This window comes from Dendrobates tinctorius, unplaced genomic scaffold (genome assembly GCF_039654945.1).
Source record: "Dendrobates tinctorius isolate UK_male_01 unplaced genomic scaffold, ASM3965494v1 ptg000205l, whole genome shotgun sequence".
Classification (NCBI taxonomy): Eukaryota; Metazoa; Chordata; class Amphibia; order Anura; family Dendrobatidae; genus Dendrobates; species Dendrobates tinctorius.
Window position 1 is genome coordinate 1,972,666 of NW_027361872.1, and position 25,798 is coordinate 1,998,463.

The window sequence follows — 25,798 nt, forward strand, 5'->3', positions numbered from 1 at the left end:
GACCAGATGACCAGTCCATCAGCTCCTCCATTAGAAAAGAAGCTTTCCCACGCTCTATCAGCCATCATTGCATTATACATCTAAGAAGAAAGGACGGTGAATATAGTCCGATATGTAAAGGACAGTGCTGTACATAACAAGAGGGGCACTGTGTAATAAGGGACGACAATATACATAACAAAGCAGACCATGTAATATATATATATATATATATATATATATATATATATATAGCTTTGTCGCCATAAAAGGATAAAGGGGGGGCGGACACATTTCTTGCACAGGGGCCCCAAGCTGTTAGTGTCCACCCCTGGTGTATGGCCATGTTCGCACATTCTGTATTTGGTCAGTATTTCACATCAGTATTTGTAGCCAAAACCAGGAGTGGGTGATAAATACAGAAGTGGTGACGTGTTTCTATTATACTTTTCCTCTGATTGTTCCTCTCCTGGTTTTATCTTACAAATACCGATGTAACATACTGACCAAATACTGAACAAGTGAGCGTTGCTGAAGGCCATGAGTTGCATCCATAATACAGGTACACAAATGCACCCACAATACATTTATGTGACCAAATACATTAGAAATGACTTGTGTGCTGCTGCCAGCTATAGGCTGGTATATACAAAGCATCTTAGCATTTTAGAAGCAAAATCCGTTTAATAGAAAGAAGCAGATCTCTAATTATGTTCCATGATTCACAGTTTAAAAGTCAAATGAATTACGGAAGAAGATGCCGTGCATACGACCCATTTTGGCAACGGTGGGTGGCTGTTTTGGTAACTGTCTCGTCGGATCATATGTTCCTGGGCCGGGAGTTTTCTAAAATAAGAAGAAAGAAAATTGGAGTTAAGTGATCCGAACCGAAGCACAAACGCTTGAGAAAGCACAGGGATCTGAAGAACATGTGGCTCTATCCAGGCTAAATTAAGTGACTGGAGATGAGTTTCATTAGTTTCCATGATAGAATACATTGTTTCCTCTCTGGCTTTTAACGTTTTGCTGCAGGCTTGGCAGCAGTGGTCCTCGCCTTATGTACTCTTAGGCAGGAACACCTAGACAGAAGCTTTTCCATCATGTTATATAATCCAGATTTTTGCTGTGTGTCAGGGTTTGTGGAGAAAGAATAGATTATATATCAATATTTTTCAGTTATTTCCATTTTGTATTTTTCCAATAGTACGATATATTCCATAGTAAATAGTAAGCATATTTAATATTTGCTTATATATTACACACTCAGGCTGGTTTCACACTTGTGTTTTTTAGCGCTGCGCCTGGTGCGCTATCGTGCGCATGCGCATTGCTCCCCTATCTTTAACATGGCGGGCCCATGGTATAGCGCTTGTACACGTTCATGTGCGCTTTCGTGCGTTGCGCTTTTTCCAGGTGTGCGCCCAGGCGCGCCAGATGCAACATGTTGCATTTTTCTGTGCGCACAACTGCTGCCAAAATCGCATGCGCACGTTAGCGCACGGAATGTGCAAAAAAACATTACAGTCTATGGGATCGCACGCATGCGTTTAAAATCGCATGCGTTTTTAGAGTTAACATGGCGACAAACTGGTTAAAATCGCATGTGCAAAAAAAAACAGCAAACGCATGCAGAACGCTAAATGCGTTTTTTGCATGCGTTTGGAATGCGCACGAGGCGCTACGCAAAAAAACGCTAGTGTGAAAGTCGCCTTACACAGATGGAAAGTGAACCAGGCAGCTCTCCTCACATGCCCGTCTTAAGAATTCCAGATGACTCAACTATGGTGGCCTTTTCTCTGCTCTTCCTCTTGGAAATGTATAAATCAGTTGAATTAGTTGACAACTGGGCATTACCATACCCCAAGGAAGTCTAGGAATCAGTATTGACAGCGTTTTTTTTCGCGTTTTTTTGTGGATTTACCAAAAAATCTGCTTAAAATAAGCTTCCCATTCATTTTAATGCATTTTGCACTTTTTGTGCATATTGATGCGTTTTTTTCCGCGAAAAAAAATGCTTTGCGGTAAAAAACGCAGCATGCTCATTAATTTCAGGGAAAATTCCGCATTTCTGGCTATTTTCTATGTGTCTGGGGACACGCGGAAAAAATCGCGGCAAAAACGTGCAGGAAAAAAACGCGCGTTTTCTGCGAAGGAGTCCTGATTTTATGCAGAAATTTTCTGCCTACGTGTGCGCATAGCCTAAGGGTTGCCAACCTGAAACGTGTCAGTTTAAGGATCCTTAGGCTGTGTGCACACGTAGATTTCGGTCCTGCGGATTTGGAAAAATCCACAGGTAAAATCTCAGGTCAAAAGACCTGCGGTTTATCTGCGGATTAGCCTGTGGTTTAGCCCTGCGGTTTCACACCTCTACAATGGAGAAGGTGTGAAACTGCAGCGGAATCCGCACAAAGAATTGACATGCTGCGGATCTGAACCCGCAGCAAATCCGCACGGAAAAATCCGCAGCATGTGCACTGCGTTTTTCAGTTTACCATTGAAAACAATGGTACTGTACAACACACCTAAATCTGCTGCAGACCCGCAGAGCCTGAAACACAGCAGATCCGCAGCAGAATCCGCACCGTGTGCACATAGCCTTAATCTTTTTTATCTTTTCTGTCACATTTTTAAATTGTATGGTAAAAGTTATGCTTTAACATTTTCTCATTGGTGCTGGAGCTCATTCCTCATGGACCCTTCTTTTATTTGTAGGGACACAAATAAATAGGGTGTGCCCTAGTTACACACCCAGTTGCCATTTTTTTATTTATAGATTTCAAAGAGGCATGGCTTCACGCAGAGTTTATTAGACATGTCAGGAGCGCCTACTGGCCCTCTTTTAGTTGCTTCTCCTTACTAAAGGCTACAACTTACTAGCCCTTTTTATTGTAGCTTCCCCTTACTACAGGCCTCTGGTACAAATTAAAGGGGTTTTCTAGTACTTTTATATCGATCGTGTACTTAGGTCATCAATATCAGATGGGCGGAGGTGCAACACCTGGCACCCCCGCCTATCAGCTGTTTTTCGGTGCCACCGGCAGCTAAACATGATCAGTTGCAGAACTGCACAGCATTGGGTGCGGCCAAGTACTATGCATCCTATGATATTGGAAGGATAAGCAAACAGTCTGACGTGCATGGAGACCATATGGCTGTCTTCCAACAGCAGAGAGAAGGATCCAACCAATGGAATAATTCCTTTGTTTGACGGATGGCTAAGTCTCTACTAAAGATATCTGGCAGTGGCACTCTCACAGAGAACACAGGAGCATTTTGCCGAGCCATGCATTCCTGTACATAGGGACATCAGGAGAGGTAAATGTTGGTCAACAGCTATCTAATGTGTTTGTGGGTCAAAAGGTTCATTTTCATCAATATATGTGAGACCATTAACTGATATTTTTCGTTTTCTCACTTATTTTTTAGTAATCTGTACTTTATAATAATTCTTCCGCCCTTGCAGCGAAATCAGCTGTGCATGCATCAGACCTCATGGTGAGCCTTTGAGGGGCTTGCGCTTATACACCGGAGACAATGTAAAGAGGCAGAGCAGCAGGGAAGAGGAAGATAGCAGGAGCTTGAACCAATGATTAGGCAGGGGGCATGTCTCAGACTACCTCAGGCTTCCTGTAGGCACTGGAGCTAAACTGTAGTCACAGGCTAATAGAAGTGAGATAGAAAGCAACAAGCACAGAAAATAAATATCATGTCCGGTGGGTCTTCAGAATTATTTTGACTGGTGAAGCAAAGAAACCCTAGTCTAAGTTAATTGCCCAAACTGAAATAGCTGGTAACATAATAAAATATTGCATTCAATTTTATTGATCTACAGAAGATAAAGTATTTACTGCCTTATATTGTGGTGTTTAGTTGATAGTCTGTCTAAGAATGCCTATTACTAACATGACTTTCACTAATATATCTGTACACACCCTTGCACTGAAGTTTACATGTTATTCACCATTACTGTTAACATTTTCCTGGCTCTCTCCACATGTTTAATGTGACACATGAAAAGTGGAACTTCAGCTTTCCTATAAGTAACTAATGATACACAGGAGAATGAGTCACCAAAGAAAGAAGTCTATATTTGGCTCTGTCTCTTGTACTACTATGTAATAACAACTAATACTAAGGGCAATGAAGCCGCACGCTGGAAATAAATTCCCTTTGAGAAATCCAGCTCCTTTGCTGACACCGGCGGAGATGATCAGAGGTAAAATAAAAATAGCAACTTTTCCCCTTTGTCTTCATAATGTGATAAAGAGAATGTTGTCACTGGGTTATACGAGTTGCAGTTTGCTACATTTTCTCTCTATATCTATGGAAATGATAATAAAAGCATTGGTAAAATTGTTGTTTTTGGACTTTAGGTCCAAAAATTATTTTTCATATTTATTTATAACTGATATTTTTTTGTATAAATATTTATGTTGTGGATTTTATTCCAATATTTTTTTTATTAGCCTTAAAAGTGGTTGTCCAAGTTCAACTCGTTTCTTCTTCCAAAGGTCCTACACGATAAGCTGATTATAATGGTGCACACTGCTCTATTATCACTTTAAAAGGTATTTGATCATGGATTTTCTAATTCCATTAACCCATTACAACAAAAATACAACATCCCTAGTGACTACAACTATGGATATTCCATATCACTTTATAATACAGAGGTAACAAGTACAAACAATATCAGACATGACAAAGCAACTCATAATTCAGTGTATCAACCAAGAGGAGTGAGGGTCCTGCTCAATAGAGCTCTCAATCTATGACTAAATTGGGATGACACTAATGGTAATAAGTGCCTGTATTGTATGGTTCAATCATTAGTATAATGAATAAGGTTATACAGTATATAAGCTGCATGAACCGGTATCTGTATATGTTCAGATACAAAGTGCATGATATGTGTCTAAGGAACGTTTGGGAACGTTTGGGAACAGATGAAGGAAGGGAACAGATTCTGGGGAAACAGAGTAGTTAGATTAGTAAGGTGATTAAACCAATCTGGGAATTAACTTGATCGTCTTAGGTGGTGCATTCAAGAGAACAGGTACAGTATGACAAAAGTCTTGGCAAACAGGAGTGGGAGGATCGGATTAGGGAAGGTGCTAGTGGGTCGCCCTCCCAGGGCTGTGGGGTACTCGGGACCGGGCTGGTGTCAGGGGAAGGTGTCACAGCAGCGGTGACCCAGTTCGTGGCCCTGGGCGCCCAAATCAATTGTGGTTTGTGATATAGTTTATGTGATAGTTTGTGACGCCACCTGTGGTGTTTGGCAAGTGAGATGTTAAGCCAACACTGCGTGCAGATCCTCTGGGGCTGGTGGTGTGTTGCAGCATAGATGGTGTAGCTCCCCACAGGTGAAGCTGTAACCCAAGGGCAGTGTAATTGCAATAGATGAGGAATGCTGGTACCCAAATGTAGCGGTGCTGACGGTGTTAGCGCACAAATGAATGGAAGACACCAGGGCTTGCAGTTCCAAAGCTTTACTCACAGTCCGTGGTACACACTGGTGCCTGCCTCTGTGCCGTGTCCTCCGGGGCAGAGACTCAATCAACCTCCCGGGCAAGTCAGGATTCTCCTCTCCAACACTCCGCCAACATGTACCTTTCCTGAACGACTCCTCTATTGCGCCTTAAGGTGTGAAGAGCTCCAGTACCGTGGTACTCTGGAGTTCCTCCTGTCAGATGTTCCTAACAACTCTACTCGTATGGCAGACAGCTGTAGCCTCTCTCGGGGACTCCCTTCTCCCGAGTCCTGGCTCTCTATTCAGCTGCTGTTGTGCCCCAAGTCTTAGATGGGAGTAGTGCATTTACAGCCAACTACTCCACCGGTGTCTGCTGCAGAACCATAAGTGTCCATACAACCTCGGGGACCAGGCCCCGGCCTTGCGCTGAGAACCTATAGGCAGGGTTCCTCTTCCAACCCACGTCTCCTCTCTGTTCTCCTACTCCTTCGTTCCGCACTATTCTTTCTCTCTCTTATGGAAGCTTAGGTTGCAGTTCTACATCTTTCTCCTTCTATTCCTTTCCCGTGCCAGCTGGCTCAGATCACTGAGGCAGCTGCAGCACTCCTTCTTCTCTCGGACCCGTCCTCAGACTCTCCTGACTGACTGTCCTTCTCCCGCCTGACCTCCCATCAGACTGACCTCAGACTCATCTCTAGACTGACCTGTAATTCTAAACCTTCCCAACCTTTTATATGGATCTCAACTCCACCTACCTCCCAGCACATCCAGTGTTCCAAGCAGGGAACCACCAGAGGTGCTCTGCTACTCTCTAAGCACTGAGCCGTAATGTGGTTGTGCAGAACTACCCTGTTGTGTGGGGTGCGAGTGCTGGAGTGTGGAAAGGAGCTCCAAACTTACCTAGGTGGTGGGGAACTACACAATAAGAGAAGGTGCAGTACCTCTGTGGCGACTGAGCCTCAGGGACGCCACACTAGTCTTAGAAAATTAGCAAAATGGAGAGGAGGGATAAGTTGGTAGACAGAGATTAAGGACAGTTCAGAGCTGTGGAGAGTTTTATGGGTGACTGTGGTGTTTACGTAGTACTGTGTAGCGGATGGGCAACCAGTGCAATGACTGGCACAGGATGGAAGCGCTAGTGTAACAGCTGGACAAAAATATGATCCTGGCTGCTGCATTCTGCATAAACTGGAGATAGCAGAGTTTAGTGAGAGGAAGACCAATTAGCAGTGAGTTGCAGTAATCAAAATGAGATTGAATCAGAGCAACAGTAAGAGTTTTCTAGCCAGACAAGGACAGATTCTAGCACCAGAGATGATGAAATTATGCATAAGAATCTCATTTGTTAAGAATTTTTTGAAAAATGTCGTACTCTGATGAATATGGACATTTTTGGTATTCAATTTGTACAAATCTAGCAAATTGACAGTCAGCTGGCTGCCAGTTTTTAAGAGCTGGAAGAGGTTAAAATAATATAATACTCACCTGTCCTAAGCTCTCACCTCTCCTTATGTAGACACCACAATTCCCAATCCTTTGCAATGATCTTCTGTTTTTCCAGTGCACAGACCTGTGATTAGCCTCACACAGTCACTGGACTCAGAATCATGACGTGTATTGCCCTCCATATGACCTTGTAAGGCCAATCTTTGGCTTAAGTGCTCGAAGAACGGAAGACCGACATGGAGGACCTCGAAGCTGCAGCTATGTCATTAAGAGAGGTAAGGACTGAAGACAGTTGAGTAAAATGTATTTTATCTTTTATCAACCCTTTCTTTCCTTACTGATTATCATGCTATGGAGGCTGGAAAAATAAACCTCCAGAGTACAATAAACGATTTTTCATGTCAATCATGGCACTATGATTTGAACTGATTTCATTAAGACTGAATGGATTCTGTCAGCCGCATCAAACAAATCTTCCCAAATTGAATTTCGGGAGATTCACTCATCTATAAGTGACACTATTTTGGGTACATATACACTGTCGCCAATATACAAACATATATGTATTCTCTATGCGCAGCGCACTGCAGTCAATGAATGCATGAATTCAAATAATGCTACAAAAAAATATAAATGAGTTAGTCAGATGACTGTTTTTATGGATATGTTCTCTCCTTATTTTTCATAGATAGAAATCCATATCCATTACAGTCTATGTAGCTGTTCAGATGCATGCGTTCTTTTGCGGAACGAGTGGTTCACAAAACAAAATCAAAGACAAGTCCAATTTTTATCAAAGTCATGGATCATGCTCACCAATGCAGGTTATTTAGTCCATAACTGAACAATGATGAAAAATGGATCCAAAGCACTGATGAAAATCGGTCTATTTTTTGTGTATAAAAAAACATCAGTGAACAGCGACAAGGTGACCTCTAGTAGACTGAAACTAAACTCTAATGACTCACCTCGCTATATGCCCAACAAGGTGTAAAATAAACTGGGAAAGCAATATGATCCAGCTTAGTTCTAATTAAAACCTGTTCGGGAAAGATGGGTGGATAAGGGTGTAGGGCCCAGGGAGCCGACTAGACCCCCAATGCACAATGCAATAAAATAGCACATAGAGAGGTGAGTCATTAGAGCTTAGGGTCCGTCCTTTTGAGGTCACCTTGTCGCTGGTGTACTGCTTATAAATTTTTTTTTACCTCACTTTCTACGTGTCTAGTAATAGTGGAATTCCTTAGAAATGAGTGGATCGCTCTGCAGAGGATTGAAATAGAGTTGAATTTTCTGAAATCCAGTTCCACTCGAATTCAAATAATCTACGATACGATTATCAATGATCAGCATAAAAAATTAGGAAAAATACCCAAAGCCATTTTCCTCATGTTGCACACTCAGTGAGCAGGTTAGTGGCATATGGCGTAGCAGTGTGGGTTTCCCCATAATTCCCCGCAGCAATCCGATCACGTGGTAGTAGAATATCGGAGGGGCTTTCACAGTCAGTAAAAAAAAATAGGGGCCAACCAAGGAAAGCCATTTTATGTTTGTACAGTGTAGGGATAGGAGCGCTCAGAGCACACAGAAAAGAGATAGAAAAAGATACAATGTGATTGTGGTGTCCTACTTCAGTGCTAATGTACCAGATTGAAAATGAGGCCGAGATCACACATGTGAGAAACTCGGACGAGTCTCGCATGTTAATGCCCGGCACTGCTGCTGGCACTCGGAACGGAGAATGCGGCCGCATAGCAATACATGCAGCCGCAGGCTCCGCTCCCGAGTGCAAGCGGCAGTGCCGGGTATTAAGGTGCGAGACTCGTCCGAGTTTATTGCATGTGTGATCCCGGCCTGAGAGTGATAGTCTCAGGATGTGATTGTGATACACAGCAACAACAGCACCCTAATATCTATTGTTGTTTTTTTTTTGCTTTCACACAGTGCAAGCGAGCAAAGTTAGTATTAAACCACTCATTGCAGATTTTGCAACTAAATCAAAATTCTGAATTCAAGACTTGTTTCTGTTTGTAAATCAAAGTGTAATCCCTGTTTTAAAATGCTTCACTTTTTTTAAAAACAGAAATCGCCCTAATCTTGAAACTTAAACACAATTGTTGACCTACTACTGTGTGCTCAATGTTTAAACAATTTTTTGAACCGCTTCATAGCTCCAATGGTCTAACATAGACAAGTACACACACTACCTGAATACAGTAGCCAGTGGCAGGTGCTGATGTGCTGCAGCAACGTGCTGGCAAAAATGTATCAAACGCAAGTCACATTTGGTCTATATTGCCTCTGACATGCACAATAGCGAGAAGGAAGAAGGTGTAATGAGGTTTATGTACCATCCCTCAAATCAATCACATCAGGATGGTGTTCACCTCTGACAGCGACACCATGAGTTGGAGTTAGCGTTCTGCTCGGTCCACCTTTTCCACCGCCATAATGGTTAATGCTGCATATAGCATAATTTCCAATCCATCAATGATACCTCTTTCTATTAGCCTGACTGGTGCCAGGCTAACCATTTAGAACTCAACGTAAAGAAAACCAGGGAGCTGGTGTTGAGTTATGGAAGGTGCATGAAGGATTGCTTACCTATCACTATTGATGGTCAGGATGTGGAGATGGTGGAGAATTTCAAATATTTGGGGGTTCACCTGGACAGCAAGCTTGATTGGAGGTGCCATATGGAGAAGGTTTGCAAGAAAGGGATGAGTAGACTTTACTTCCTAAGGAAGTTAAGGTCGTTTAATGTGTGTAGCAAAATGCTTGAAATGTTCTACCAATCCATTGTGGCGAGTGCAATCTTTGATGCAATTATATGCTGGGGTAGTAGTGTGCGCACAGCTGACGCGAATAAGCTGAATAAACTTATCAAGAAGGCTAGTGCGGCGGTGGGTCTACAACTCAGGACTTTCGAGGAGGTATTAGAGGATAGAATTACTAAGAAATGCAAGGCTATAATGAGCAACAATACACACCCGCTCTATGAACTGTTTGCGAAGCAAAAGAGCACATTCAGCAAGCGTCTACTCCAACTAATGTGTAAAAAGGAAAGATATAGAAAATCGTTTGTTCCGACAGCTGTGGGGATGTTTAACAAATGTATAAGTGTAAAGCATCCCAAGACTAAATGAAGTTCAAAGTGTATGGGGGGGAATTGGTGAGTTACAAGTACCAGTCTATCCGCATCTGCTGTCCATATAGACTTATTTTGTAAAGTGTGTATTGTTCTTGTAATGTTCTTGATCTTTGTTCTGCTGCTGTAATACTGTAATTTCCTCCGGGATCAATAAAGTTTATCTAATCTAATCTAATCTAATCTAATCTATTATGCCCAGAAGTCCCCTAACCAACAGCACCCAACAGGAGCCAAGGAACATACTACACCATAAAATTTTCTTCCAGTTGATATTTTGCAAGACATGAACAGTCAGCCTCTGATCTCAGAAAACATCATGCCAGAGGAGATGGACAACACAATTTTTGTTGAAATTATCAAACCAAAATTCTTTGACTTCCATGACCAAAATTGGTAATACATTTTGAGGGTGGGGAATGAATTCACGTATTACCAGGAGAACTTGTGTTCCCTAATTGTTCAAGCCTTTGCCAAATGGACAGTCGCTGAACGCATATTTTACCAAGGGACCAGTATTCACTCCCTTCAGAGTCAACACTATCCCGCGTGTGCAACCCCTGTGCAGAACAGGTCAGAAAGGACTAAATTGTTTAAATCATCAAACCAAACTTAACTTGTCTTCTACAAATGCAATTTTCTTTATCAAAATTTTAATTTTTTTTTCAAAATTGTTAATACATGTTTGGGGTAGGAGAACTGGCATACTACCAGGAAGATTTGTGTTCCCTAATCCGTGAAGCTTGGAAAAAAGCAGTTGCCAGTCACATGAATCATCATGTAACTACTATCTGTTCTTACAGAGTCAACACTTCCCCGCTTCTATGGCTCCTATGCAGGTAAGTAAGGGAAAAGTTGTTTAAAATTATCAACCAAAATTCTTTAAAATTCCATAGGAGAAATTTTCTTTAACAAAATAAAAAAATTAAAATTAACCACAGCAGCAGTACCAAATATAATAGATATGACATGATGGGCGAAATGGTTTATCACAGCAAACAGAGTTGCAGTGTTCAACCAGCTAGGTTAAGTCATACTGGAAGGTGGATACCCTTAACTCTGATCCAATGGACGCCTGGCACAAATGATTGGATCAGTGAAAAGAAGTGAAATGAATCAGGTATGGATGTGTCGACTTTCATTCACCAATGGCTGATGCCAATTATATCAGCCATACCATCTGTGTTCCTGACTGTCCATTTGTCTTCTACACCATTCTGTTTCCGCCAGTGCCTGTGGCCCATGCTCCGATAACCATCTACACTTTGTCCATCAATACAGTACTTCTGCTGCCAGGGCTACTGTTGCTGGCCCTGCACTTCCAGACATCTCCCGGAATGCCCATCATAATTCTCTACAGTAGCCACTGGTCCACCACACACCTCCTGATTGTCCAGTATGTTTTCCAGTGCTAGACTGTACTGCTTCTGCTGAGCCTATAGATGCTGGTCTTAAACTACCAAAATTCACCTTACCTATCCTGTCCCAATTTTCTACCATGCTGCTCCTGCTGCAGCCACTGTTCAGTCACACATCTCCTGACTGCCCACTTTGTATTATAGTGTTAGATGGTATAGTACTACTGATGTTGGGAAACAAGCTCTCATATTTTTGTACCCTCAAAAAGACAGCTCTCAAAACAGGGCAAGTTTTTGAAATAGCTTGGTGACAACAAATCATAACGTCTTCATGTTAAAAACAATTCTCCTGGTTTAACTGCAGAAATTAAAGCAGTATTTTTTGGAAGGCTTGAGAAAAAAATCCTTTGTAATTGCCTAATAATTTTGTACAGTAATTAGCAAACCAGTTGGAGACACCTAAAAAGCGGTAATTTTTTTCCACTTCTTCACACTCAAAACACTACACCTGTTTTGTCTCCCTAATTAAGGGGATAATTTTTGGACAGATTATGAAAACGCTATTGCTTCTTTATTTAGGAAAGTGCAAAGCTCTTTATTCTCCCTAAACAGGAATAACTGTTGCACCCAAATGCCATGGCTTCTGTTTACATGACCAGTCTATAAACATCAGAAATGATTGCATGTGTCCCATGCCCACCAAAAGTGATAATTTTTATACTGTTTTCACAATTTAAGTAGCCTAAAAAGTCTGATATTGCAGTGTTTTGTTCAATATGCTACTGGTTACCTTTGGATACCATCTGTTTTCCTCTAGCTGGATAGGTTATAGTCATTTGGACATTAAAAAGGCTGTGTTTGCATTACAGAGCTCAAAACTCACTGTGTTCTACACATGTTTCAGATAATTAAGGCTTTTTAAATTATGTGATTCATCAGCATTTAATTGCTGCAACTCAAATTTTGGGGGAAAATTTGGTAAAGCCAGTGAATTCGAATTTTAAACAATCAACTCATCTCTAGGAGTCATGCAATCATTGATTGCAGAGTGTTGCTGCATAGTGTATGCATAATGGAGTACTTATTATATATTGGAAAACTTGCTGAAAATGCTGAAAAATAAACACCAATTTGTCAGTTTAATTTTTATGAAATTTACTGTGCGTTATAATTTACATATCAATTTTATTTTGTGGGTCAGTAATGGTGGTGTTGGCAATTTTTTTTTTCAGCAAGCTGACAGTGTGTAATATAGTCAACGCCTGCATGTCTAGATTGTAAGTGCCATCACTGTGATGTACATCAATTAAAGGAAACATCCTACTTACCATGGAGTAAATGGACATCGTGAAGTGGAATGGGTTTTAAAGGGGTTGTCCATTGAAAACAAGTTATCACCTATCTATGGTATTGGTGATAGCTTGCTGATCAAAGGGAATTCCACCTGTGCGACTCAGATGGGTAAAACGTTACTTTTATTCCCAATGGGCAATTTTTATCCTCATTGTAAAATGAAGTGTCAGGTCGGATGCCCAACTGCCGCTCCATTCACTCTCTATGGAGTTGCCAAAAAAAGTTGCGTGCAGACTAGTGATGAGCGAACGTGCTTGGATAACATCCTATCCGAGCATGCTCCTGTGTTTTCTGACTATTTCGGGCGTGCCGGTATATTATGTTTGAGTCCACGAGGCTGCATGATTTGCGGCTGGTAGACAGCCTGAACACGTGGGAATTGACTATTTGTTAGGGAATCCCTACGTGTTCAGGCTGTTTAACAACTGCAAATCATGCAGCCGCGAGGACTTGAACATAATATACCGGCACGCCTGAGATACCCAGATAACACCTGAGCATGCTCGGATAAGACGTTATTCGAGCACGTTCACCCATCACTAGCGCAGACCCATAGAGAATGAACAGAGCAACGTTAGAGCACATAAACTGCTGCCGAACAGGGATAAAAGTTCCCTGCTCTACCGATTGATGCGGGACCCAACAGTGGTAGAAGTGATAACTTATTTTCACCGGACAACCCCTTCAGTGCTCCAATCCAACCAATGTGCCATCATTCTGTTTTTTCTAATGCAAATTCATGGCCGCCCTATTTTCTACTTTGTGTCCTTTTCGAGAATAAAAAAAAAAAAAGCATACATTTCAATTGCTAAGATATTCTGGAAATGTGATTTTTTTTGGAGGATGCTTTATTAATTTTTCCTTTTTTACTTTAGGCTTTTTTATGCTCCTTTTATTTGGGTTCCATTTACTTTTTAGCATAAACCTTTCTCTTATGTTGTTCTCCCAGAACATTTAATAATGATGTCGTTCTCTTGTCAGATTGCTCGTACACATTGCTGCTGGTTGTTGCTAAGATTTTAGACAGCTGAGGGATTAACATGTTGGCCTCTGTGCTGCCTGAATACCCATCTGCTAATGAGGAGGAACTTATTATTGCTGCGCCAGAGTGAAATCACTGGCTGGTTCCATGCCAGCTCGTAAGCAGAAAAATCACTGCCCGGCTCCTCGCTCAATGGAGATGATCGGTACAGAACCTGCATTCAGAGCTCTATTTGGACCGCCCTGGGCAATGTCTCTTTAGAGCAGGCCTTCAGTTATCTTTGTCTCTTAGGACATTTTCTCCAAAGGCTTTATGTTTATGTTTAGTGGCTCAAGAGACATTACGTTCGCAGGTTCAATCTGTGGGTCAAGCGTATTCTGGTTATTTAAGTCACTGTTATCCGCAGCAAGTAGAATCCGTATCTGATGACTAAAGGCCTAAGACTGATTAACTCCTTCCTGTCATAGCCAATTTTAGGGATTTTTTTTACCTTTGTACTTTCCTCCACTTTTCCAAAGAGCTGTAACTTTTTATTTTTGCATCCCAAAAAACTATTTTTAGCTATTTTTTTTAGGGACAAGTCATTATTTTGAATGACACCTTTCATTTTCCACAAAATGTGCAGGAAATCAGGAAAAAAAAATCCAACCATAGTGAAATTGTGGAAAAAGACTACAATTTAGCCATTGTTTTTTGAGTGTTTTTACATTGTTTTTTTCATTGCATTCTAAAAATGCGCTCTATATACATATCATATATATATTATATATATACACTGCTCAAAAAAATAAAGGGAACACTTAAACAACAGAATATAACTCCAAGTAAATCAAACTTCTGTGAAATCAAACTGTCCACTAAAGGTACTGTCACACTTAGCGATGTACCAGCGATCCCGACCAGCGATATGACGCGGTCAGGATCGCTGGTACATCTCTAAGTGGTCGCTAGTGAGCTGCCACATAGGCAGATCTCACTAGCGACATCGCTGGGGACGGGGATCGTTACTTGCCTGTCACACCAGGCGATCCTGCGTCCTCCCGCCCGGCTCCACGCGTCGCTCGTCCTCACAGCAGGAAGCGCCACAGGAAGCTGACGACGAGAAACAGTCCTGAACGTTCTCGCGCGATCAGCGATAACCAGCGGGGGAGCCGGTCGCTGGTAAGTATCAGACACAGAGATATCGCTAGCAATATCGCTATAACGTCACTAGTTATAGCGATATTGCTAGCGATATCTCTTAGTGTGACATGCCCTTTAGGAAGCAACACTGATTGATAATCAATTTCACATGCTGTTGTGCAAATGGAATAGACAACAGATGGAAATTATTGGCAATTATCAAGACACACTCAATAAAGGAGCGGTTCTGCAGGTGGGGACCACAGACCACATCTCAGTACCAATGCTTTATGGCTGATGTTTTGGTCACTTTTGAATGTTGGTTGTGCTTTCACGCGCGTGGTAGCATGAGACGGACTCTACAACCCACACAAGTGGCTCAGGTAGTGCAGCTCATCCAGGATGGCACATCAATGCGAGCTGTGGCAAGAAGGTTTGCTGTGTCTGTCAGCGTAGTGTCCAGAGGCTGGAGGCGCTACCAGGAGACAGGCCAGTACACCAGGAGACGTGGAGGGGGCCGTAGGTGGGCAACAACTCAGCAGCAGGACCGCTACCTCAGCCTTTGTGCAGGGAGGAACAGGAGGAGCACTGCCAGAGCCCTGCAAAATGACCTCCAGCAGGCCACAAATGTGCATGTGTCTGCACAAACAGTTAGAAACCGACTCCATGAGGATGGTCTGAGTGCCCGAAGTCCACAGATGGGGGTTGTGCTTTTATCAGTTTCAAGATATTTTAATGATCGCTGTGTTTTTTTTTCTTACTTTAACAGAAGGGAATTATCACTTTTGTCCATGTGTGTATGGGGCTGTCAAGTTCAGTTTGGGACACAAGCTGCCAGCCAATGCCTTGTGGTCCATACTTGGACCACGTTTGATGGACCTCTGAATAAGGTTTCATTGACATCGGCATAAAAATGGTTAGAAAGCAAAAATCAGTTCACTGCAGGATCCGTCGCATATGGTGAGGGCTTAGCTCCTGAGCCTGCTCCTAACATTCAGACTCTATGGCTGATGTTCAGTGATGTCCATATGGTTTATGTCTCTGAGCATCACCCATCATCATTACAATGATAAATTCTCTGCTTGCTAAGCCTAGTGACCTGCTCAAAACTATTTAATAGCCAGGAAAATTCCCTATTTTCTTATTACATGATGCATATTCATCCAGTGTATATCTCATACCAATTGTGCCAACTCTGAAAACCACTAACAATTATCTGACGCATTAGTATATTCTGTGCACAGCCCCAGGTGACCATTAAAATCCATTGTTTTAAAACCCAGGTAACCCAGGAATCCACCAGCCATTTGTTATAAAAGGTGCAAATTTATCCGACCTGTATAAAAGTAAACTTTCTTTGTTGCCCATAGCAACCAATCACAGTGGAGTTTTCATTTTACTTGAGCTGTTTACAAAATTAAAGCTGAGCTCTGATTGGTTACTTACAACTGTCAACAAAGAGTTTTTGTTTAGCTTTTTTCCCGCTAAATCTGCCCCATATGTTAGGGTAGTAGATGGAGATGATGTGATTTCATTCACAGGACCCAGTCCGTCAGCTGTGTTAGGAATCTGTGGCCGCTAGACTGGAGCCCTGAGAACCACCTCTTACCTGTTGGGATTTGCTGCTTGTCTTTCTATTAGCTAGCCTGGTGTGACGCCACATGTGCATGCGTCATGCCGCATGATGACGTTGCTGCGGGCCTACAAATCAGAAGAGGAGCTGGGGAGTCTGGCAGGTTGGAGGCAGTTCACAGGACCCCAATCTGGCGGCCATGGACTACTGACGTGGACACGGCACCTGGGTCCTGGTAATTGATTTGCTCATCTATAATATATAGTTTTTTTTTAGCCAACTGGGTATGGTCCTCTTCTCATATAGCAGAATTGTGGACCACACCCTCTGGTCTAAATAGACTAGATTTATACACAGGGAAGAAGGAGCGGAGAAAAAAACAACATCAGATCCAGGAGGACAACAGTATTTATACTTGGTTAAGAAAAAATTACCAATCACTTCAAATGGCAGGCTTGTCTCTAATAGCGCAACAAAATCTCACACCTGCGCAGTAGCATCGCCGGCCCGCACAGGTGCACTTTGCTCTGCAAAAGATGATCCTGCGCATGCGCCAAATGACGTTATTTAGTTTCCGGCGAAAATACGCCTGCTCTGGCCTGCTATGCTACTGCGCAGGCTGCAATGGCTATGGGTATGATGCTGGATATGTCAACCACATCAATTAGAGCTGGAGGACGGCGATTGGGGGCAGAGAGAAGTGACACCGCAGCAATGACGCCCATCTGACAAGACCATCCTCATTTAAAGGGAATCTGTCACCATTTTTGGCCTATAAACTGCGGCCACCGCCATCAGGGGCTTATCTTCATTATTCTGTAATGCTGTAGATAAGCCCCCGATGTAACCTGAAAGAGAAGAGAAACACGTTAGATTATATTCACCGGGGGGAGGGGGTGTCGCGGTCCGGTGCCTCCCATCTTCTAGCGATGATGTCCTCCTCCTTACTTCTGCCGCGGCTCCTGCATAGGCGTACTTTATCTGCCCTGTTGAGGGCATCGTAAAGTACTGCAGTGCGCAGGCGACGGGAAAGGTCAGAGAGGTCCGGCGCCTGCGCACTGCAGTACTTTACTGGGCAGAGCAGATAAAGTACGCCTGCGCAGGAGCCGTGGCAGAAGTAAGAAGGACGGCATCACTAGAGGATGGGAGACGCCGGACTGGACCGGAACCCCAGGTGAGTATAATCTAACTTGTTTTTCTTATCTTTCAGGTTACATCGGGGGCTTATCTACAGCATTACAGAATGCAGTAGATAAGCCCCTGGTGGCGGTGGCCGCAGTTTATAGGCCAAAAATTGGGTGACAGATTCCCTTTAAATACAGCTCAGGAGTATTTCACATGTTATTTTTGGGGTATACAGGAGGAGTCAGGAGACGCTATACACGTTGGTAGAAAGCCGTACAGTAACAGATAAAGGTGGTGGCATTTGTTGAGAGAGTCAATAACTGGTAACAGGTTGCCTTTAATTACATGTAATTGGGGCTAACATTTATTGAAAACTTTGCATCTTTTGGCTTTTACAGGCATTTTGTTACACTGCAGATTCAATTTCGTCTATGGCCATAAATCAGCTGAGAGGAACTCAGAAATAGACAGATTAAATAGTTGCAAACGCTTCTATCAGAATGGGTTCACTGACGGATTCTCAGATAACTCATTCTGTAGCCTGCAATAGAAGCTGGAGAAGAAAATCAGTGCAAAAATTTTGATGAAACCCATTGGCAAAAAATTATTTTTAGTTCCATATACATGCATTTAAGTATATACATGTATATAAAAAAAAAAGGCCCCCAAAGGTGGGCAAGCATAACATCATGCTAATAGAATCCCCTGGAGAACAACCAAATGTCCAGGGTAACCTAAAAACAGCAGGTAATACAACGACTACATGACAAACTCAGCTCTGCTGCATCAGTACACATTACAGAGGATAGAAGCGTCAGTCTTGTGTTGCCAAGATCCTTCTCTTAGGACAATAAGAGCCCAGGGCGAACTTCCCACAATTCCTCTTACCAGACCTTCCCTTCCAATAAAGACAACCTATGATTAAAGCTGAATGAAATAGATGTTTCCATTCCCTCACATTCACCGACACTTTACATGCCGCGTAATTAATGTTTTCACTTTTTTGCAGCCATTAAAATGTAAAAAAAAGCCATTTAAAGAGTCATATTGTTCATTCTACACACCAAACAATCCTACACAAAAATATGATACAATAAGCGCCAACTAGAGACAGGTTAATTAACCAGTAATTAGCGCACTGAACAATAATTAACTCACAAATTACCTCTGAGTCCTTCATCTAGAGGTAATGTTTATAGCTGTGGGTAATAATTTGATGCTGCACCTTAGTTTTGCCTCCGCTGACTATTGTGCCAAGTACTGCGGAGAGACGAGAGGAGTAGTAGTGCGCGGCGGCGGCGCTGTGTTTACATTAGTCATATCAGATACATAAATCCATTTGTACTTGACTTTGTGCACACCTCTTGCCCAAATTGCTGCTGCACCTGTCTTTGAATCGTAGATGACTCATGGGGCGTTGGTTTAGGTTTTCTGTTTGCAGGTTGAATAAGATTTTAAGATTAGAATCAATTTTAAATGTTATCTGGATAAAATGACAGCGGCAGCGCCCAAAAGGGACCTGACAATTTGGCCTCAGGCACATGGCATAGAAGCTGGATCATAGGGGACATGCCACATACAACGCTACTCCTCGTGTATGCGATATTTAACACATGTGACATATGACAGAACACAACGATAAACCTTCGCATGTCTCTGTCTGAATATGGAGGCATAGAGAGGTACGATAAGAGCCAGTTCACCAAGGCGCCAAGTCTGGTTGTCATCACTTCTTTGTCACTGTTAATTACCCTGTTGGGCACTTCCAACTAAATCTATGCTAGAACGATGGACATAGCCTATAAGTAGGTCGAACGGGATCCAAAATTTCATATTTTGGCTTCCATTTGCTTAAACGAAGTCAACGGACCCATTGAGCGCACATCTATACTTTGGTATTTGGGGATACAGATTGAAGCTCACAACAAAGCAAACAGGGACAAAGCCAAAACATGAATATGGTCTTACAAAACCAAATGATGTCCAAGTGGATGATCCCACAGGCCTCATGAGATGACTCAATCTGTGCACATGTCAAAAAACGCCATAGTTTCCCGAGTTGTCTTATGCTTGAAAAACTCTTTGGGATGGGTATGTGGGGTCTGTCAGAGTTTAAAAGATGTTGTGTGCACATACCCTTACCAATGCACTGCCCTCAATCAGTGATCTTAAGACTCACAGCCTTAGACCATCAGGGAACAGTGCCTCATGAGCCTCAGGCTATTTTCATATACAGTATTAGCGTGTCACAGTCCGAGCCCTGACCATGATGCACTGACTATCCGCGGGTTTTCTTACCCGAACTTTACAGCCTTATAACAGCCAACCTTACTAACTGCAGAAGCTACAACTGAAATGTTTAGGAACATTGCCAGCAATTAAGCAGGAAGATACTATGTGGACTGTGGATGTGAAATGAATTTGCAAGTCTATTTACAGTGCCATGTAAAAAGTTTGGGCGCCCCTGGTCAAAATTACTGTTATTCTGAACAGTTAAGAAAGTTGAAGATGAAACGATTTCTAAAAGGCCTAAAGTTAAAAGATGACACATTTCATTAGTATTTTAGGCAAAATATATACATATTTTCAACTTTTACATTTAAAGAATTACAAAAAAAAAAATGCAAAAGATTGGACACCCTGCATGGTTAGGACCTAGTAGAACCCCATTTTGCAAGTGTCACAGCTTGAAAACAATTTTTGGAGCTAGACAAGAGTCTTTCAGTACTTTTTTGAGGGATTTCCATCCATTCTTTCTTTGAAAATTCTTCCAGTTCCGTGAGATTCCTGGGTCCTCTTGAGATCTAGCCACAGATTTTCAATGATGTTCAGATCAGAGGACTGTGAGGGCCATTGTAGAACCTTCATGCCTTTTGAGCTTGTCTATTGTGGATTCTAACATGTGTTTAGGATCATTATCCATTTGTAGAAGCCATACTCTTTTCACCTTCAGCTTTTTTTTTTACAGATGTTGTTCTGTTTGTATCAAGAATTTGTTGAAATTTTGTTGAATCCATTCTTTCCTCTACCCGTGAAATGTTCCCTGTGCCATTGGCTGCAATACAACCCCAAAGCATTCTGTGCAATTTTTTCTCCACACATACCTTATTTTATGGGTTTTTTTATGTTCTTACTTATTTTTTGCTATGTTCACTGTTTTAAGTAGGATTTTGTAGTTTCCAGATATTTTCGATTGATCTTGCACAAATGTTCTATAGACACCCAAATTAGAGTGATTTTATTTGCACAAATTTTGTAACTTTTTAGCAGAACCTTCCACTTTTTGTGCTAAAAAGTTACAGAAAAAAAAGTTAAAGGAAAAAAAAATAAGAGCATTCTTGATTTTGCATAAAATTCTTGAATCAGGTGCGGCATTTGAAGAATTTGATGCAAAAAAAATGTCAAAGAATGACACAAGGAAAAACAAAGAAAAGTGACTTCAAAGAAAATGAAACTGATGAATCAGACCCAAAGGTTATCTCTGTCATCTTCGTCTCTCTCTAACAAGGAATGTTAAGGGTAATTCATACTAAGCGAGATCGCTGATGCATCACCTATTTTGTGACACATCAGCATTCTCGCTGTGTGTGGCACGCATCAGCGACTGGCCCCCTCGCCGGGTATCGCTGATCGTGCAGGAATGTCCTGGGCCATTTTTTGATCGTTGGTCTCCCGCTGGCCAGCAAGCATCGCTGCGTGTGGCAGCGGGAGACTAACGATCCGCGAGCTCCCAGCGCTGTAAGCAGACGCTGGGAGCTGGTATCCAAGGTAAATAGCGGGTAACTAAACGCGCGCGTGGCACAGTTACTCGCTGTGTACCATGGATACCAGCTCCCAGCGCGAGCATGCTGGTATCCAGTGTACACAGCGGGTAACTAAGCCACGCGCATGCTTAGTTACCCGCTATTTACCTTGGATACCAGCATCCTCGCTGGTGCTGATTGCTGGTGAAGCTGCCTGTTTGAGACCTCACCAGCGATCATGTAGCGACGCACCAGCAATCCTGACCAGGTCGTATCGTTGTTGGGATCACTGGTGCGTCGTTTAGTGTAACGGAACCTTTAGAAAACAACCAACTTGTTCTTTACAAAATAATGTAGGGGAAATAGCAAATAAGATGATCTGAAATAATAAAATTAAGGAAAAATGGAAGGAAAAAAAAGAATGCAGGTATAGAAAGAGGCAAGCAACAGAACCTAAGGCTGTGTGCAGCAGGAGAAGGCCAGAAGTCGCTGTGCGAGTATATCACTTTTATGAGACCATACAACTTGTTTGCTTGTCGGCAGTCAGAGAAAATGAGTAATTTGCAGCTGCTCCAATGGCTTAGCACCTGATAATAAAACAGCTGTCAGCCTCCAGTGCCACTAAACGGTGCACAGCATAAAGGCCACTCCATGAAAACTAGTCCTGAAATGTTGGCATCCCACCAAGTGCACTTCCTCAGATCCAAGCGACTTCCAGTCATGTCACTGTATAAGTTACACAGCCTGGTTCTAACAATGCGCTGACTTTAGTTCTGGAGCAATCACAAAGCGCTTCACAGGAGGAAAACCGGATAGGTTATTATTACAAATTGTATACCTATGGCGCAATATAGTTAGACGACTGTCTTGTATTTGCAGGTTTCCAATATACAGATTTCAAATTGCACTTAAAGGGGACCACTCACTGGATTTTTTTCTTTACACTGAGCACCTCCTCCAATTGCTGATGCTCCACTGATTTTGAAACAGTTTTTTTCTTTCTTCTGTGCCCTTCCATTCCAAACTTATGCCCAAAGGTAATAATGGTGCAAATTTTCCATTTAACCAACTGGACGTCAACCACCGACATTATCTGTGGGCATGGACAAGTTTTGATTGGCCAAAATCTGATGCAAAAAAGCACACGCCCACAGGGAAGTGCTATGGTATACACCCAGTTGGTGAAAAGGAAAATTTACACCAGATGGGACACAGAAGTAAAAGAAAAACTGTTCCAGAATTAGTGGAGCAGCAGAATTTGAAGAAGGTGCTCAGTTTAAATTAAAATTCCAGTGAAAGGTCTTCTTCAAGGAGTCTATTATTAGATGAGGGGTCTACCATTCAGGACCTTTATTTTCTAGTGAGCGCAAAGAGCGGCCATACAGTGACTGCTGCAAAGACTAAATTCTTCATAGAATGTAAATCACCAGAATAGTCCCTCCTCGGACACTGAAGAATCTAGGAATGTTCTGAAGCATCTAGAATTATCAATTAAGTCCTCCTTAAGTGTAAAAAATGAAAACCTATGTTTATAAAGATTCTCAGTGGATTCCCGGTGGCTCAGTGGTTAGCACTGCAGCCTTGCAGCGCTGGAGTCCTGGGTTCGAATCCCACCAAGGACAACATCTGCAAAGAGTTTGTATGTTCTCCCCGTGTTTGCGTGGGTTTCCTCTGGGTTCTCTGGTTTCCTCCCACATTCCAAAGACATACTGATAGGGAATTTAGATTGTGAGCCCCATCGGGGACAGTGATGATAATGTGTGGAATATGTTAGCGCTATATAAAAATAAAGATTATTATTCCGTTGATTACTTTATCTTTAAACCATATATACACATTTTCCAAACTTACACTTATTATTGAGCGGAATCTGGGCACACCAGACTTGAAGCTTGATGAAATGCTGGTAGTGGAGATGTTTCTCAGATTGTAGTCTCCAGGTCCTGGACCTTCTCGCTAGAATACAAAAGAAAATCCTCACTGTTTCGCGAACATGATATTAAACAGTAATTAAAGGTGGCCACATTAAAAGGAGCCTGACAATGAAGTTATGCTGTACGACCTGCTGGCAGCATAATCGAACGCTAGCTGCATTATTCCAGCCATGCATGTTGTACTCAAACGCTGCGGCAGAGACAACTTACATTGAAAAATAGGTTGGGAACTATGCGTCTTACGTGACTAGTCCACAAGACAGGTTACCGGTGGCTTCTCCCTCTTCCCGCTCCCATGACTGACAGTTCTCTCTCTATATGAGTGTATATGGAGAGATGTGCCAGACTATAGTAACGAAGTAGGGAGAAGCTGTCCAAGACCTGCCCCTGACTAGTCAACCAAGACGCATGGTTCCCAGCCGGCTTCTCAACATACGTTGTTTCTGAAACACAGCAGTTTTAAGACTGAAATAATGCAGCCAGTATTTAAATAATGCTCCCTATGCTATCGGCAGAATGAATCTATTGTAAGTTTCCCGTTAAACCGTACCTGTCTTTTCTGGGTGACATTTCAGAATAAGCTGTCATTTGTGTTTATTTGAGGAATAACATTTTTTCTGCCCATTATTTGACTTGTATCCTGCATTTATCACCAGTTTTCCCCTCTGCAGGAACTTTCTATAATTTTCAGTTGTCTCTGAGCTAGTGGGTAAAGATTCTAGCTGTTATGCTTTCTTCCATACACAGTACAGGACATACAGGCATGAGGTATTCCTGCTCTCCTGTCTCTAAATTGCGCGCAAAAAAAGCAGCAGCATCATGGCGGGTATTATACATCATCACTGAGCTGTGTTGCTGTGAGTTCTGGAAGGAAGTGAGATAAATCACTTAGGAGAAGTTGCAGCACCATCTACTTTCATATACTGTGCTGAATGCTCCTCCTCCTCTGCCCTCTATGTAGACTTTATTAGGAGCCGTAATCTGATATCTCAGTGTGCAGGCAGTTCATTTTGCTTTGACCAAGTAGAATTTTATCCGTTTCTGAATATTTTGGTGAATGATTTTTTTTTTCTAGTTGAGGATGTGGATTCATCTGCTATCTTTTTTACTGCCAAGTTGACAGTGATACACATTGTACCCAATATAATTACTGTTAAAGAGCAGCTAATTACAGAGTGGTATTTAACACATCACATCATCAAACTGTTTAGAAAGGAATATTTATGAATGTTCCACACAAATCCTGAATATTTTACAAGTAGAATTACATTTGGACAGTCATACAAATATACTAAGGAATAGCTTAAATGTCACGCTTCCCCCACAATTTTAGCTTTCTTCATGATTTTATCACACACCCTTTCTTTTAAGATTATTTTTTTGTTGAAGTTTGATGGTCTGATTGTTTTTTGTTTTTTTTTATTCTTTTCTTTCATAGATTATTATGGGGGCAGCTATTCTGCCTGAGCTGCTGCTCTGATATCAGCCTTCAGAGACATGCTTTACAGCAGCTGCATGGACCAGAAGAAACTATAGACAGGACCTGACTCATTATCTTCTATGGGAAAGCTTTCCAGGCTTGCTCTGTGACCTGTGCAGAGGTCATTATGCAGGGAGGGGATAAACTTCAACATCAACTATTGTGAATGGTAAATCCTTTGACATGATGACATCCATATATTTATTCTACCCAGCATTGTAATCCTATCTATGATTATCATGAAAAGATTGTTAAGAAGTGATCTCTACAGGACCGGATGAATCAGTTTATTATATTGTAAGGCCTCAGTGGTTAGAGAGAAAACTGCAAGGTTTCAGGATTTTGTGGCTATAGATAGTGACGTGGACATTTTTTTTAAAAATGCTAAATTCTTAAAAAATATGGTTAATATAAAACATTTATTTAAACAGTAGTTAATTTTTTTGATGACACAGACATCACTAGTGTATCACTAGGGTGATGAGCTGCCCCTCTGATGTGACCATCAGTGATCAGCAATTGTCTGCGGTTAAGACTAGGGTCACACCAATGTATTTTCTCTGGTTTGAGAGAATTCGATCCATCACTCTCTGATCATTCTCAGACCGAAATTACGGAGATCTGTACCTGCACTGAATCGGAGAACAGGGTTGAGTCACTGCCAAATTATTTTATCGCATCGCGCTCGGACCGAAATTACGGCTGTCTGTACGAGCACTGAATCGGGGAACAGTGTTGAGTCACCGCCAAAGTGGAAATAAATGGAATTTCCTCATAATTCATTAAAGATTGACGACGTCTTTGAAGCATTTCTGCTATACTAATGAAGTCCCCTGCACGTCCCCAGCCAGGTGTTCTGAGATCAGAATAACTTCACCTGTTTATTCGAGTCACCTTAGTAAGTGCAAAGTTCTCCCGACACACACCGTATCCAGCGTGTAACCATACTCACAGTGCTAGACAACACGGAAGTTCCAGTCTGTTGCTGAGCAACAATTCAGGAAGGAACAAATTCTATTATGTGTCGGAGGATTTGAGAAAAACAAGCCCAGTTACTATCAGCACATCCCACATCCCAAGTTAAT

At 42.0% G+C, this 25,798-nt stretch overlaps 1 protein-coding gene across 1 annotated transcript in view; it reads right to left on the reverse strand.

Annotated features, from left to right (window-relative positions):
* Positions 1-644: 644 nt before the first annotated feature.
* The window catches only part of STPG4 (sperm-tail PG-rich repeat containing 4), a 73,292-nt gene continuing 48,138 nt past the window's right edge, over positions 645-25,798 (reverse strand). The window contains exons 6-7 of the mRNA XM_073554058.1: positions 23,151-23,255; positions 645-825 (exon numbers count right to left, since the gene is read on the reverse strand). Of these exons, the coding sequence (XP_073410159.1) occupies positions 709-825; positions 23,151-23,255 (222 nt within the window). The 3' untranslated portion in view covers positions 645-708. The remainder of the gene's footprint in view (positions 826-23,150; positions 23,256-25,798) is intronic.